Raw genomic sequence first — 17,646 nt, 5'->3', positions numbered from 1 at the left:
AGCATCTCATATCACATTTTCTAGGTATTTATCAATCAAACATTTCAACGACATGGCCAACTTGGCAACACTGCCAATTTCGCCCTTGCATCTGTCAAACGTAAACGTCACAACAGAAACGAGAAAAAAATTGGAGTGCTGTATTTTTTCCAAGCGTGCGTTTTAGCATTTCATAAATTAGTTTTTCCGCTGATTACGGCTTGTGCTTTGACCTCAGCTTCTGGTTTCCCAAATAATTTGCATCTTCGACGCGGCAGCATTTGTGAGAGCGATCAAAATGGCTATGTCAAAAACCACAAACACCTACAATCGACAGAACTGGGAAGATTCGGTTCGTTTGCGTCTTTGCAAGAGAGTTACAGCTCATTATACATTGCTCTTGTTTCTGATATTATCTTCTTTCAGGAGTTTCCAATACTTTGCCAAACATGCCTTGGCGACAATCCGTACGTTCGCATGGTAAGTTTTCTAATGGTCCCATATCCTTACCCTGTCGTTCCTATCCTTTGATTTCGTTTGTTCATCTTGTCCATTTCAGATAAAGGAACGCTACGGAAAGGAATGTAAAATCTGTACACGCCCTTTTACAATTTTCCGGTGGTGCCCCGGAGCTAGAATGCGTTTCAAGAAAACAGAAATCTGCCAGACATGCAGCAAGCTTAAGAACGTTTGTCAGACATGCCTGTTGGATCTAGAGTACGGTTTGCCAACACAAGTGCGAGACGCTGCGCTCAAAATTCAGGACAAGATTCCAGAAAGTGACGTAAACAAAGAATTCTATATTCAGAACATTGAATCACAGCTGAAGGCTGGTGATGACAATACGGTTGCTGCTGGAACGGTGGGCAAATCGTTGGCGGCAAGTGACATGTTGGCAAAGTTAGCCCGTACCGCGCCCTATTACAAGCGCAATCTACCTCACATCTGTTCATTCTGGGTGAAGGGAGAGTGCAAACGTGGCGAAGAGTGCCCCTACCGACATGACAAACCGGTGGAACCGGATGATCCGCTATCAGAGCAAAACATTCGCGATCGGTACTATGGTCGCAACGATCCGGTAGCAGACAAGCTGATGAAACGGGCCGCCTCGATACCTACACTAGAGCCTCCGGAAGACAAAACTATTACCACGCTGTATGTAGGCAATCTGGGTGAGCACATAACGGAAGTGGATATACGCGACAATTTCTATCATTATGGTGAAATTCGATCTGTGTCACTGGTTCCGAGACAGCAATGTGCTTTCGTGCAGTATACCAAACGTGCAGCTGCAGAGCTAGCTGCAGAAAAGACATTCAATAAGCTTGTGCTTGGTGGGAAGAAACTAACGATCAAGTGGGCACACTCGCAGGCCAAATCGACCGCTTACGCACAGAACTCTACTCCCCGCGGCTCCGGAGGAAGTAACCGAATCTTTGATCCCGTACCCGGGCTCCCCGGACAACTGCCCATGCCTCCCAATCCTACGGATTACTTCAATCTACAAGCATCGGAAATGGCCGTTTTGCCACCGGGAATGAAGATACATCAGCTGCCGCCGGGACTGATTCCAGGAGCTCCAAGTTATGCAGCGATGTATCAGCAAGCCGCTGGTGGTTCCTCTGGTATTCCACCTCCGACGGGGGGTTCAAGCGCTAGCGATGGTGGAACCGGCAGCAGTACTGGTTCTAGTCATTCTATGATGCCACCGGCAATGCATCAGCAGCAATTGCATTATCCGAGTCAGGATCCTGCTCGGTTGGGAGCATTGAAAAAATAACAAAAATCTTTCTAACATTGTGATTATATATCGTGTACATGTATCACAAACATTCAATAAAACCATTGATATCGGACAAACTTTAAGCTTCATTTGATATACTGTGCCCCGATGTACAATAACTCGGGCAAGGCAGGCAAAGTTTCCCATTATCAATAACATATGTCATTTGTCCAAGCATTTAGGTCAATTATGGATTGTTGAGAAATGTCAGCTATTTTCTCTCTCCGGAGTTCTACGGAATAATTCCATACAGTAGATCAAATTTGTTTGTCGGAGCGGTCCGGTGGTGTATTGGCTGTGGCACCGGTCTTCACACGACAGGACTGGTCCAAAATCCCATCCGGACGAATCCTCCGTACGCAGGACTTGACAATACGGGCAAAGGGTAAATAAAGACATAGAAATCTAGAAATGGCAGGCTCTTTTCTAGACCTCTTGAAGTTGTTATGCCGATGAATGAGAAAGGAACGATCTAATTTGTTAGTTTAATAAAACTTTTTCCACCTACCTGTTCGCATTGCATCATGTCGTAGAATACCGTAAACGTGGCCTTTCGTAACGCCGGTTCTGGAACAAGTGTGACCTCCAAAAATGGTCCTACCATCGACGGAATAAAGTGCAGCTTGTGTTCGCCGAGTTGGGCCCACATGCTCAAAATTTGGAAGCCCATCATGACGCGCATATCTCCATGCGTACTCAATATTTTGCGTCGCTTCGTCTCGTGGTACTGTTCGATCTGCAGCGATGGCTGGGTGAGGAAAATAACGGCGACGCTAAAGTACGACCACCAAAGTTGCGAATCGAACGATTGAGGACCGAGAAAACGGTACACTAGTGGCTTTGCTAATTCCTCTAACGTCCGTCGCAAGACGTCGTTGGCGGCCATTTTCATCACCAGCCAATCTTTTGAGAAAATCATCCAGTCTTGCTCAAGAATGTCCTTGAAGATGGCCAAACATTGCTGTATGAAATCTCGTAGCTCCTTTCCGCCAACGATCGTCGGACTGGTACCGCTCTGTTGTCGATCCCACATGCGTTGATAGTGCGACTCATCCAGCAGCTGCAACAGGCCTAACTTCACCGCAAACAACGAACACACGAGATTTTCGTTACCGCCATTGCTCAGTACATTGATTGTTTGTAGCAGGATGGGAAAGATGTTCGCAAACAACGTGTCCAGATCGTGATGGATGGCGTTTGATGGTTTTTCACCGGTTTTAGCCTTCGCTTCATACAGCTTGATCAGCACTTCAGCGAGAATTTCTGAACAAAGTCTCAGCTCGTCTCGGCGAGCTAAATGAATGCGCAGATGTTTGCAAGCGATGTTCAATATGACCGAACGTAGCTCGTCGTCTTGGAAAAGTTGTCCGGAAACCATATCCTTTATGGATTTCAGTTTTGCTTGAATTAGAGGTGGCTGAGCATCCTTTGGAACAGCGTCGAGCATGGATTTGACAAGCGTTTCTAGTTCCGGCCGGGTGATGATGGTACGCAGCTGCTCAAACACTACGCCCGCGTTACTGAGCAGCGCTTCCTGTGTCGCTAGGATTTGAGTTGTGCTTGGCACTGCGAGCATGCCATTTAGCGACAGGAAAACCGAAAATAGGTCGTTTTTAAACTTGTCCTCATATTGGCCACCCGACGCGTGGGCAAACAATTTGCGCGATTGGATGATCAGCTTGAAGATAAATTCCAGTGAGCAAAAGCACTGCACGATCGGCTCCAGATTGTCCGTAGTCGTCAACCAGTCCGCTAGGTGCTGTACCGACGAAAGTAAACCTTGATATACGAGCGGAGCAGCAAAATGATTGCGTATGTACGCGTCCATTACTGGTTTGAAATGTTGAAACTTGCTACTTTGCATCAGACTAAATATGTTGACTAGCACGTGAAACACCAGTCCCGAGTGCGGCGTACTGTTACCATCGTCGGTAGAAAACAGTGCAAACAGAGCGTCGAGCACGTCCTGCAGGAACTTGATCAATTCTTCATTATGCAGCCGCAACACGCGCTGCAACGAGTCCTGAATGCCTTCCGGTCTATTGCGCCACTGAAGCAGCGACAGTAAATCTCCATTCTGTGTCAGTTTCGTTGAGCAAAGGATTGTGCGCACGTAAAAGGCTTCTTTCGAACTACGGTGGTACGACGAAGGCGAATCGCCCAGCGCTTGCCGGTCACCGGCGGAACAAGGTAGGCGCAAATACACATTCGGCTGTACCTTCAGCGGGTCTTCGCATTTGTATACGTACAGCTCATGGGCTCCATCGGCGATGGTCGCTCCGCCAGTTTCCATAAGCCGGGCGAAGCTAAATCCAAACAGCTTTGGGTCCGATTTATCCCTCGTCGAGCAACTGCGAAACTCGAAGCGCACGTGCGCCTTGCTGAACTTATCAATCGGTACGAACATGCGGATCGTTTCATTCCACGCCGGGGAGTTGTTATGGTACAGTACCATCGATTTGTAATATGCTTGCAACGGGCTACCAGAAGCGATCGCAATACATTCCTGCACCACGCGCCCATTTTCATCCAGCACCAGTGCCGTGATTTCTATGTTCTTTGCCGTACTGATGCCGACGCGCTCGAACTCACCTCTTTCGAGCGTGAGAAAGAGATCGTTACGCACATCACCCGGCATGATCACATCGGGGAAACCTATTTTCTTGGTGATGGCAGTACCCTGGAACAGGATCGGCTGCTCCAACTTTGCCTGACTGATTTCGCCATGCAGTAGCTTCATGGACACCACCAATCCATAGTGACCCTGGGTGCTAGCATTGATTGGTTGAAATTTTCCGCTCGCCTTCTTAATGATTAGTTCGTGCAGTTGATGGTAATCTTTCTCCTCGCACTGGAAAATCTTAAAGCTAAACTCTTTTTCCTCCGACTCGACGCTGTAATCAAACTGGGCAATTTCGCTCAGCGGCAGCACACCAACTCCGTACGGTCGTCGATAAGCGTGTGTCGTAGTTGTGAGTTTGTCTCCTTTCTTTACCGACTCCGAGTGCAGCATCTTACCGACACGCATTACGTTAGCAATCAGGTATAGGTCCTGATTCAAATCAGACGATCCAAGATCGGTGAAGATGGTACAGTTATGGCTTGTTTCCACGTACGTCGAAAAGCCGTCCCGCGCTATCCGTACCAGAAATCGTTCCGATAGGGCACGCATACGATTCGTGTTGCCATCGTACAGGTAGAAATAGATTTCTGCATCGTCGCCTATCCGATGACCAAAATCACGCATGCAGAAGTACAGATGATGCGTATGTATTTTTTTGCCCGCTTTGCGCCGAAGAGTTCCACGATTCTGTAAAGCGAACAGAAGAAAAATGGCATCGTTTATTTATGGTTCACATTATAAGATATGCTCAGACATTTGTAACGTACCGATGCAGCCTTTGCATTTTCAGCACTGTTGACGTGTACCTGGTGGAGTGATACAATACCAATTTTCTGCGGATCTACTGCCAGCGTGCCTGACCGGGGTACAAGATCTAAGCCAAGTTTTCTGCAATAAAAGTAATTCACAGCAACGGAACGTTAATCACATGAAAAACTTTTGTATGAAAAGAAAAGTTGTTGCGCCTATCGGTTATACAATCCGCATGACACGTCAGTATGTACAGGATGAATTATGGCTTATCATAAGATGAGTTATGAATTGTATAATTAAATTGAAATCTCTCTCTTTCTCTTTATCTCTCTCTCTCTCTCTCTCTCTCTCTCTCTCTCGCTCTCTTTCTCTCTATCATAATCGAACCTTCTAATCCTTCTGCAAAAATATTCTACACACGTATGATGCAGGGGGAGCCTAACAATATGATCAAAACTATGATGAAACCCCTGAAATATAAACAACTTCCTTACAAGTGTATTTAATTAATCTCTTCCCGATGATTTCCTATAAGGATTAATTGCGAATTGTGAATAGCATTTTATTTCCTTTATGCTGTATTATGTGCACAATCCATACAAAATTGATGATTTTGTTGTACTCTAAGTTTCCTCATCTGAGGCGGTTGATTAGATCCATATTGAAAAGCATGCATGCAGAAGCAAAAATGCTATTAACTAACATTTCCGACCAAAACTAACGATGAGCATCATCGTAAAAGTTGAGCAAATGTTTTGATGAAAATCGTACGATCTACACGCATACTACCCTACCACCAACACTGATACACAGCGCAACTGTTTCTTCCTGTGGTGGATCGTCTTTTTTTGCACGGAATTGGCACAGGTAAGCCCGCACAGGCAACGAAAAGCAGCAAAGCAACAGGCAGAAACTGTGCGAACTAATGGCCAGAAAAATGAAGCAATTTAAAAAAAATATATGCTCATCATACCATTCTTGAACCGTACCCCTCTACAAAGCCGTAAGAGTCCTTTTGAACAAGAGTCCATACAAAACATTTTTCCACAATCCGGCCAGTGCAGTTGAATGCAACGATTGCGACAGCTTTACACGTTCGTTGGACAATTTGTTGAATTTTCTGCTTTCACCGCATGGGACCAAAACACGTTGACAAACTCGCACTTTGCCCAATTACGGGTCCAATCTCTCCTGGTTTGATGCAAAAAAATGACCATTAATCGGAGTACGCAGCAGCACAACATATGCGTACCTATGCTCCTGTTACCACCAACGTCTGTGTTGACATGTGGTGCGGCACGAAGGCACAACTTGGCAACGTTGCACGCGCACCGTAGCAGGCTCCGGATATTCAACGCTCAAGAAAGAAGCCCATAAAGAGAAATACCACACGTCAAATGCAGACACAACCAGCCAGACTCAGATGATCAATTGAAGGGCGAAAGGATGGAAACGGTGAGGAAACAGCTAAAACATCCATTCAACGAACGCACCCCCCGTGATCGCGATCAAGCTGTATGTGTGCACGACCGATGGAAAGATGGCGATGGTACGGTGCTGAAGCAGCGAGCGAGCGATGCAAGTGTAACTTTGCGCAGCCCCCGAAAGGAGGCTTTTTAAAACTCCTGAGAAGAATTAACCTGTTCCTACACAACGACGAGCCTCCTCCACTGCCGAACGGTGTGAGCTGAAAGCATTTCCAGGGTAACACAGAAGCCGGCACTCATCACAGCACGCACACTATCATTCTGACCAATGGCAGCACTTGAACAATCGCTCAAAAGTTTCGTCAAATCGGTGAGTGCTGGATTGCAGTGAACTCATTCCAGTGATCCTATGCTTCCAGGGAGCGATCGGATTTTCCGCAAGGGCTGATGTTAAAAAAGTTTATGTTTTTGAACTTATTTATTTATTTTTTTGTTAATTTGTTATTTTAAACTGCTTCCCCGTTCCTTTTCGTTATCGTGACCTGACTTTCTTATGAACGATTGCGATAACGAAGGAAATAAAAGAACCACACATATAAAATAATGTACATCATACACGCGCACGTCCATCCTAAGACCAGAAGTATGTAAAAATATGTATTCCCAATGTTATGGTGCAACTTAACTATGGTAAGCTTATAAAACATGGAACTTATAACGCTTGAAGTACACATAAAATATATCAAAACAGGCATTCTATTGCCAAGCAAATATCTCCAAATATATCGCAATGAGTTGAGGAGGAATAGAACATCTACAACTATACCAGGGAAGAACAATCGTCATCTTGGGAAACCCTTCCAAAAAACGAATTCTCACGAAATGAGCAAGAGCGAACGAGATAGGAATGAGCAAGAAAGGTGAAGAAAGCATGGATAGAGAATTCGAAACCGTGCAAACCATTTGGCTCAGGGCTCGTTAGAAACTAATTTGGTGGTTGTTCTGAGTAGCTTCTGACGATGCTGCTGACCGTGGCGCACTACTACGAAGCTACGAAAACGAGGGTGGAAGCGAAAGTGCAAGAGGGCGGCGAACTCAAAACCAGAAGGCGAAACTGAGCGATCTTCAGGCCGGGGATCCATCTCATTCCGGGGCCGGGTTCGTTCCATTCGATCCATCCAGCCCCGGCAGCACCGAGCCAAGGCGAGGAACATAAATGATGGGGAGCGAAATTAAAACCTTAATCTTTAACACGGCGCGCAGCAGTATGTTGTTGCTGCCTGCTGCCTACACAACTTTCCGGGTTTCTCAGTTCGCTTTTTAAGCTGCGGTTTAGCGCGCATGTATGGCTTACATTCGAGTCCACTTTTATTGATGCATACTGCTTCATCCGGTATGGAACGATTATGAGATTCTAATTGATTTTGCTGTTGTTGCTTTCATTCAATCACCTGAATGGCTATCGCAATAAAAGAACACAAAAATTGACTTCGATGTTCAGATGCTTCCCGAGCACGAAACTTATTATGATTAATACTTGATTTAAAAGTAGATCCAAATTAATCAAAGTACGTCCTTGAAGTCCGTAAGCTAAATAAAGTGATAAAAGGAGCAATTCTTTTGCTAGTAACAGTCAATAAGTGTTACTAGCTAATGGATTGAATGATGACCCCAATGCTAGAAACCAGTATGACGATGCAGTTTTCAGTTATTTGAACGAGAAAATCTTTTGGTATGTTATTTTATTTAAGAAAGTTGTACAAAAAATTGACATTCAAATGTCAAACGGCAGGAAACTTGCTTCAAAAGTAAACAAGTTTACACTTGAAAACGAATACAATGCAAAATTCATTTGCATACAATACACTGAATAATGTACGTGCATTTACATAGCGAAATGAATGGATTATGTTGGCAGTGTAAAGTGTTTCTCTTGTTTGCCCCTTCCACCTAGTGCATCTTATATATTATCATTATAATCTAGAACATGTGTAATATGTTTAACTGATACAGCATAGCTAAATTTTCATGTATTTTAACAATTTTAATATTTGCTTTTATATAGTGAGAATATTTGTATTTACTATTCTAATTATTCTTTCCACAAATTTTCATCATTCTTATGAACAATGTAATATGTTTAAGATCTGTCATTTTTAATACCCAGCTACAAGAGCTTCATATAGGAATAGATAGGAATAGATAGACTCTGATGTTTACATTTTCAAATACTAATTTAATTACATCTTTCATCCGTTACAAATGATTTAAATGTGCCCGCGCTAATCCTTAGCAAATCATAAGCTACGTTGATAAAAATAATTAAACCGCGACGTACTTATATGATCGTATTTTTGATCTATAAATCGCGTTTAGATGTGTACACATCCGTACGACCTCGAAGATATGTGACAAACAAATTAAATCGTCTTATTTGACTAACAAACGAAAGCTAATTCCAAAAAGGGGCATTTAACATTGTTTTGTTAATTGCTTAACTAAAACCAACCGCGAACGAATCCGGGAGTCGTAATTTTTATTTCATTATCAGCATAGCATGTGCTGCATGTGTATTGGAACCCTTCAGAGACAAACCTTTGCACGTAAACATTCAAAAGGTGTACCTGGTTGCCGCGCTGCTGTTATCAAAGCTGCCCCACTGTGAATCAGCCTTGTGCTGCTGCCGGTGCAACGGGACATAAAATGTCATATTTTTCGGTTGCAACTAATTTGTTAGCACTACCAGCTACTACTGGGTCTGTTTCGTATGTCAAGCCTTATAACATTATGCAGAGCACCATTCACACCTGATTGGAAAACGGAAGTGGAACACACACACACGATACATTTGATTGGTCCTGCCAACAAAATGTCTATCACGTTTCGAATGCACCGGAGTACCATCAATCGATCACTTAAGTACTTTCAACATGTGTTTCAAACAAACCATCCATCCATTGCAACCAAACAAAAATCACTTCCGGCCGGAACTATGACAACAACAACGTCTCACTTCGAATCGACCTTTTTGGTTCGTATCGGCGGTGCGACATTAAGTCACTGTGCGCAGCTGATTTGTGGTAGTAAGTGTTACTTCGCAGCGCCCGCCTTTCGCGATGGCACACACAAGCTTCTTGTGGACCTCTCGAGTGGAAAGTGATAACTGATGTTACACTTTGGCTAACTTTGTCGGCTAGCGTCAGACCGTGCACACGGCGGCCCCGGCACGCGACCGCACACCGTACAAGTACTATCAGCTCATTACTGACACATATCCATCCATGCAACATCGGCGATGACAATATCCCCGCCGTATAGCAACACACACACACACGGACCGGTGTCTGTGAACCCTCGGTGCACGCGACCGATTCGTGAGACCCCATGACTATCGTGAAAGAAAACTCGCACACGTGGAACAGGTGGAATAGATGGAACAACCGATGAAAATTGGATTGGAAAATCCACAAACGGTGAGCGCAAATACACCCGGCTCGGTACCGGCATAAGCTAGACACACCGAACAACAGAGGTCGGCCGCCCGTCGGTTGGCTGATTTGCTGCCCCCTTTTTTCCACCATGTAAGCTCCAACGATGAGACACCCATGTGATAGTGCACCCATTGTGTGCGGAAGAAGGCTTTCACATTTAAAGACACAACCCCTTCCTCGTTAGTGGGTTGTTGTGCATTGTGAATACGATTTCCTCTACAGCGGCGTGTTGTACTTCCGTCTCGACCATGAACTTCAAATGTTAAACGGTTCAAAAAATCATTATTGTGCTATATTTAATCGGAATTTAGAGACCACTGCTCCATAGTTTATAGCCAAAAAACATTATTCTATGCTAAGAACCAGTCAAGAATACTACTTTCTGAATTCGTGTAAGTTTCTTCTTGCAAATTGAACAAACTATTTATTTCTATCTCAGTTCTTTCTTAGTTCTGTCCTGTTGTGTGAAGGATCTGCATCACTTTCACCTGCTCTCCCTCTCATTACTGTGATTTAATTTTTGAAATTGTTCAACAAAACATAAATTTATATTTTAAATTTAAAAAAAAATCATCTTCAGAAAACGTTTTCGTAAACGTAAAATAGTCTTCGAATTAAACGAGTGTTCAAAAATCCATAACGTTCCAAATATAGCGTCGCAAAGCATATTCCAAATCACATATAGCTGTTGTTATTGGATTTAACAGACTTTGAACGTTAGTGGCTTCGGTCGTCTCTCAGTTTGATATAGCCATTCGTATGATCTGGACATCTAGCGTCGTGTTGTAGATATTTAGTCATACCTACAGTTAGTGCAGTTGATTAGTCCTGAACCCGAAGTCCCGGGGTTGGTCAGTTATCAAGAATGAAATGTATCGCAAAAATATACGACACTTCCTGATTGCGTTAAGCTCCCATCTGGACTGTGATGCCCATATGCATTGCAATTTTATCATGAGTTGGAATACTCACTCCAACATCAATTACACTTAAGCAATTCTTAACAATCTTGCCCCAATCACATTATATCCCGTGTTGCTTACTATTCATTTATACTTTTCGTAGGCTCCTCACATAATTTCATCTAAAGTTGATGTTTTTTACTACCTGTTACCACTGATTACCCACGTTTTTTTCTGACTTTTTCCTCAGATACAGTATATTTGAGTTATGCCTTTCCAGTAACAGGCACATACATGTTTTGATTTCATACGGTGCCATTTTATCAAATTTGCCTGGTTATGTATTTGGTAGCTGCGCCAGTCTTCATTCAACAGAACCAGCGCAAAAGTACATCTGGACCAATCCCTCGTTCCCAGGAACAACTATCCAGGATTCGGGTAAATAAAGTTAAAATAAGCCCAGAATTAGCAAGCCAATATATCTTGATGTTGTGCTTGTGTAGACGATTATAGAAGCACAGACGATCTGCAAAAAAAAAAATTACCCTGCAAAAAATCTTCTCGTCTCGTGAAAACATGGACGGCAACAATTCTGCAATCGCAATCCTGAAGTACTCGGTGAAGTACAATGATCAAGATGATGATGGAAGCCAGTTCTCTTGGCTGATGTCAGATTTGAACTGACGATTGTTGTGATTTGAGCTATGATTTTACCGAGCTTTGCATTCAAAAGAAGTTTCCTATTTGCATTTGATGGCGTTTTAGCCATTGGGACTTGACTCAGTAAAATTCTGCGTTTCCAGCATCGTGGTTATCTGGTTTGATAACATTGTCTCTACTTAGAGAAGTAAACAACATATCACAACAACAGCAGCAATTGCTCTTGAAACACTCTCGCATTTCTGTTAGTAAAAAACATGAAAAGTTGCAGCGAATCAAGCAGTAAAACGGCTTGTTCAATATCTTCATAAGTTGCTGTATAACCTGGTATTATTTTCCATGCTGCTTTCTTTGTGGATTCAATGACCATTTCTGGTCTTCCTTGATTTGTATTAATCAGGATATTGAGTCCAGTCTTCTTGGCACTTGGAATCGTTGTGGCTTAATGGTAGCGACGCCGGTTTTCATCACAGGAACAGACCGGGACCAAAATCCCCATCCAGGACCAATCCCCCGTACCTAGGACTGACTATTCAGCCACGGGTAAATAAAGTCACAGAAAGCCAGAAATGGCAGGCCCAGACCTCTCGGGGTTGTTGTGCCGATATAAGAAGAAAAAGTGAGTGTTGTGTACGGGGGTACGGCTCGAATAGGATTTTGTATCGTTTACGAAAACGGTTAACACTGTATCACCGACGAAAATTAAAATCTTTTTGAAAATCTTGCAAAGAATCCGACTGAAAATGCTAGAAAACGCGCGAATATCCAAGGACAACAACTAAAAACATTCTCAAATTGCGCGTCTGTGGACGTCGATACGTGTAAAAACCATTTGGTAAAACCATAGTATACATGGAAAAATAAATTGTTGGCGAGAGGATCAAAGAAGGCATCGCGAAAGAAAGCAGTTTAAAGAAGAGATACGAAATCAAAAATGCTTCACACCAAAAAAATGATCCAAGGATGTGGGAAATAATGTTGTAACCATGGAAACGTTATGCGTCGCCTCCAACTAAAAGTTGTATAGCGATGTATCTAGATCCCAAATTATTTTAAACATTAATTTAAAAAATCAAATAAAATAAACTAATCCAAAATTGCCTGCTGATTGTGGCATTGATGGTGTATTGATTGGAGCAGCGCCAGTCTTCACACGACAGGACCGGTTCAAAGTTCCCATTCGGACCAATCCTACGTACGCTGGACCCACTTTTGTGGTATGGGCAAATAAAGTAAAAGCCAGAAATGGCAGGCCTGTACCTCTGAAGGTTGGTGTGCCGACAAAGAAAAAGAATTGAAAATTGTAAGGTAACATCATAAGGTTCGTTACTTATACTAACGTTAAAGTCATTTGTTTTCTACTGAGTGCTGCGGAACTCGTACCAGTTATTTCTTCAATTTTTGCCCATTTTTTCCTGTTCAAGTAATTTCCAATCAATTTCATAAATAAATGATAAAAATACAAAAAATTACTATAACATACAACACATATTGCTACGGGTTATTTCATTAAATCTCACATAAAACAAACTATAGCATAGCATTGCGAACGAAGCGAAGGCAAAAGCACATACTGAAGAAAATAGCCACAGAACACAAACTGTAGTTTTGTCAATTAGTATGTGTTGCCTTGGAAATTCTAGCTGGCCGCAACGAAGGACCATACGGCCTACTTTTCCGCCGGGATGAGATTCATCAGCCGAACGCTAGGAACGAACGCGTAGGTAGCGATCAGTAGCGATCGATTCATTTTTTAATGGATGTACACACAAAGTATAATTTATAGCAGCGCATCTTTAAACTACTATCAATAACAAATATGTATTATATTCCAATATGCATTATTTACTATTTGTAAAAATGTTTAATTATATAAACACTGTTTTTTTTAAATATAATATTCCAGAAATGATAATTTAATAGTATCGTTGTTAGGTAGTAAAACAGTTGAAAAGCTTCTTTTTAACATAATAAACTTAACAAAAAACAGACCATTTTTCATCTATATAGATCTCTTCCAACTATAATCAATATCTTACATCAATTTACCACTCAAGCATAAGCTGATGACAACTTACTAACGAAGAGATTCCGGTACTAGAGCTGTAATTGAAAAATTAACACGAAGCGGTCCTCGTCGGGTGGGTTAAACTCATTAAATTAACACCTCGCAACATATAACAACAACTAGTGAAGTGGGCGGACAAATTAGCCCCATCAACATCAGGACTCGACTTCTGACCGAACCGACTAACAATAAAAAAAAGAAAGAAACAACCAACCCTTTGCAAAGTTGTCTGTGAAACATGCCTGAACGATCTATCAGTATTATTCCACAGGGCTTTAGTGAAAGGAAGCGAAAACAACAATCGGTAGCCAACTTCATTTCAGTGATGACTTAGTACGCTGCCCCTGATCATCTACCCGCCCTGGAGAATGAGGTGCAGTGGGGTGTGTTCCTACTTCACCTCCTCTCGCTCTCATCTCGCTTTAGAGTCGCTCGTGAAGGTGACCGTATGCTGCCAAGTTAAATGTGTCAGTGTGGTAATGTGAAAAAAAAAATGCAATCAAAACGCAAAATGTTGTGTCCATGGCTGGAAGCAACAAACGAAAGTCATTTAAACCATTCAAGTCATTCACGACAGACATCGGGTCTGAATCTTTGTGCACAACTTCGGTCGGTGTTCAGGCAGCTCTCTAAAAATTCCCCAAAAGTAATTACTGTACCACCGGTGTTGCTACGCGTGACGTGTTGATTTATGGCAGTTAAATTAATATTTTTGCCAGGATCAAGCAGCCGATTCAGACCGATCGAGTGGACGTGTTTCGGCGCAAACAGTAGCGTCTGATGAAGTGAGTTACATCTCATCGAAAGAAAAGAAATAGCAAACCAAATCCCAGCATAAAACGGATGGATGTCGTAGCGCGGTAGCATATAAGCCGACCATTATTTCGTTCCAAGCCGAACGAAATGGAACGAAAGAAAGAATCGATGTACAGGATCGTACCATATGCTGCAATTCCTGAGCTGCGCATGTAGGTGTACAATCATCAATACCAACCATATAGGCTACACCGGGCAAAGCAGCCTCGTGAGAGCCGGCCGCTGCAGTTCGAGCGATCTGTAGTATGAAGCCTACAGCAAACGAGGTAAAAGGTAATGGGATAAGATATATCAGAAACAACCAGAAGATGAGAACTGGTTTTCCCTCCATGGACGAGATGAATTTCAAGCAGCTTTTATAACAGCAGCAGTCGGGCACGGAACACTTCAGCGTATAGCATACCGGCATACCAGGGCACCGAAGAAGAGATCGAAGCAAGTAATCTTGGATTATTGAAGCAGATGGAAATTAGGCAGAATCAAGTTCAAGTTCTTCTTCGTCATTCACGCCCGTTCACATCTTCATCGGGCGGCATAGCGACGGCAAATAGTCAAAACGGAGATTCAACTACGAACCAAACTGATCGAGAGAGCTGGCCGTTGGCGTGTGGTGATGATCAGCATGGAAATGTTTTGCCCGTGCCTACACACACATAATGCGCGCGACGGCAAAGCTGTCGATGAAGTTTCCTTTTGTTTCTTCCACCTAACAATCCCTGCATTGCACTATGCACCATGCTATTACAAAGACATATGTGAGCGATGCGAGCACAACCCGACAACTTCAAACCTTGACGCCCATCTCCACCAGACATTAAGCGACGGATACACTCCACTGCCGAGATGCCGCACACATCGTCAAGCCCCAAACAACTTAATCAAAGTCAATAAACCCGACCGCTCCTAACGCTGTGTTTGGCTCCATCTGTACTAGACATTGTGAACTGTTTCATTCCTTCAAGCACCTTTCAAACGATTCTCCTTCGGCTATTCTGTTTCGTCGGGCAGACTCGGGCACGTTTTACAACTTTGCGTTACGATGTTCTCTGCCCGATTTGTAGCCTGACCGTACTACATAGAGCCATGAAAACACACCAACAACAAGCAAACAACGGCAATGTTAAATAAATAGACATAAGACCGAGGCGAGTTGCTACACAGGAGAAGGTGTAGATATTTCTTACCGATGGATTCTTTCGCATGGTGTAATAAAACATCTCGAGAATTGAAAAACAAAATGAAAAAATCATTCAGAATCATTGTATTTGTACAGCGGGCAGGTTTAACGATGGTAGAATACATCATTTCAATTAAGATTTCCTAGGCATTGATAGCGATAAACGTTGAAGATTGGACTTCAACGTTTATCGCTATCAATGCCTAGGAAATCTTAATACGATAATTGAAATAATAAACTATACCGGAGGATAATAAATTTAATTGATCTCGTACGAGTATCGGATTTGCACGTGCCATCGCTTTACATTGCTCACCAACTCAACTCAATTCTACAAGTCCATAAAACACGCAAACCATCTTGTAAGTAACAATCAATCGCCGATCTACTAGTTAGATCCACATAAACAATTCATAACTGTCGAAGTCGTGGCACATTTATAATGGAACAGAATTAATTTGAAATGAATGTCAAACGATGACCATCTCCGCTAGCGCTCCGAAAGCCTCCGAACGGTTAAAACCTGTGATCGATTCGATTCGAATTGACGGTCATGTTTTTGCATAGGCACTGCGCTCACCCAGCATCCATTAATGTCCTGCGCTGCGCTGCGATCACGGTTTACCACAGCTTCAACGATAGTTTCAAGGAATTAAACGTGACAAAATTAAGTCATGGACAACCACATTTGTGCTGCAACGAATGGTCTAGCAAGCTCGTTTATGTGGCGTTTATGATTCATTGATCAGAGCAGATAGCGCTATGCAACAGCAAATGTGAAACAATATAATGAATTTTCTGTTTAATTTATGATAAAAAAAAACATAAAATCCTATTTTAATGATTAGAAAGCAATTGAAAAATAAGCGCGTGTCAAAAATTTAATTCTTTCAGAGCATAAAATTGGAAAGCGAATCGATGCTCAACCTTGCGTTATATTGATTTTAATGTCGTTAAATTTGTTTAAAAGCTATTTTACGACATTCACTACATTCATCTTCCGTTTCTAATGCACCCGTCATGATGGCGATCGTCACAATCAAGACAATCGATTGCACGATTGACAGAATTTAAATGGCATGACTTTACGTGAGACGCAATAACAACGCAATTATACAAATTCTGGCCTCATTGCACTTTAGCAATGCGTTATGATGCATTGCCTTAATTTTGTGTCAATCAAGATATGCTGCAGTGGATAATGTATGATCCTTAATTATTATTCGTTGGTTTTATCATCCCTTCCTTATGTATTCGTCACTCTAGATGTCCTATATACAGCATCCAACATACAGCCCCAACTACCGTATTTAGCCAGATTGATCCGCGCAACATAAAAAACAGGCGAGCCACGCTTGCTTTATATGGTTTACAGCCTTCTCCACCAAGGGAACGGCATACTTTGGCTTCTGCATTTGCTTCTGCTGCATTTAGTAGAGTGCCAGCCATGTTTTACCATGCAACGCCTATAACAGCATTATGCGGCTAGCCTCGAAGCATATTGGCAGGCTCTCCGTTCCATTCCCCCCTTTGCCTCTCTGTGTACCTACAGACACTCCCTTACTCCTTCGCGCTGTCCATCGAGCAAATGTCGCCGATCGCCATCTTTGCGCTACGTTTACCTACCGCGTGAACGTTTTTTTTTTCTCCAAATTGCAGTCGCCTGAAGCATGCTTCTCGTATTCAAACCTAAAATGGTACGAAATATGCTCGCATAAAAAAAACCCCATGCCGGCACTAAAACAACAAGACCCCACAACCAACTCTCTTCTTCTTTACTCTCTCGCCAAATTCTTCGTCAAGTGCAGAAACGCATCCCATGACCAAAATTCCAACTTCCCCGGCAAACGACACGTTGCACGATCAACGTAGATCTTTGCCTTTGCGGAGTTGAAAAGAAAATAACGAGAGAGACTAAAATAAAAAAAAAACGCAAAATGTTTGCTAAAAATGCAAGTGCGAGAAAA

General features: G+C 42.7%; 2 protein-coding genes across 3 annotated transcripts in view; one reads left to right on the top strand and one right to left on the bottom strand.

Annotated features, from left to right (window-relative positions):
• LOC128297712 (dedicator of cytokinesis protein 3) overlaps positions 1-17,646 on the bottom strand; it is a 50,072-nt gene that overhangs the window by 11,636 nt on the left and 20,790 nt on the right. For both annotated transcript variants that reach the window (XM_053033399.1, XM_053033400.1), the window contains exons 4-5: positions 5,153-5,273; positions 2,271-5,072 (exon numbers count right to left, since the gene is read on the bottom strand). In XM_053033399.1, the coding sequence (XP_052889359.1) occupies positions 2,271-5,072; positions 5,153-5,273 (2,923 nt within the window). The remainder of the gene's footprint in view (positions 1-2,270; positions 5,073-5,152; positions 5,274-17,646) is intronic.
• On the top strand, positions 130-1,873 carry LOC128297714 (pre-mRNA-splicing factor RBM22). The gene is made up of 3 exons (XM_053033403.1): positions 130-331; positions 406-459; positions 539-1,873. Exons 1-3 carry the CDS (start codon positions 278-280, stop codon positions 1,757-1,759), a joined length of 1,329 nt encoding a protein of 442 aa, XP_052889363.1. The 5' UTR covers positions 130-277; the 3' UTR covers positions 1,760-1,873.

Source organism: Anopheles moucheti, chromosome 2, assembly GCF_943734755.1.
Source record: "Anopheles moucheti chromosome 2, idAnoMoucSN_F20_07, whole genome shotgun sequence".
In the NCBI taxonomy this organism is placed as follows: Eukaryota; Metazoa; Arthropoda; class Insecta; order Diptera; family Culicidae; genus Anopheles; species Anopheles moucheti.
The sequence above is the reverse complement of the archived record's forward strand: the minus strand, read 5'-3'. Positions and strand labels throughout refer to the sequence as shown.

Coding starts and splice junctions, on each gene's coding strand:
- LOC128297714 (XM_053033403.1), top strand. CDS start 278: ATGGCTATGTCAAAAACCACAAACACCTACAATCGACAGAACTGGGAA. Junction 332..405: donor GACAGAACTGGGAAGATTCG/GTTCGTTTGCGT, acceptor ATCTTCTTTCAG/GAGTTTCCAATACTTTGCCA. Junction 460..538: donor ACAATCCGTACGTTCGCATG/GTAAGTTTTCTA, acceptor TGTCCATTTCAG/ATAAAGGAACGCTACGGAAA.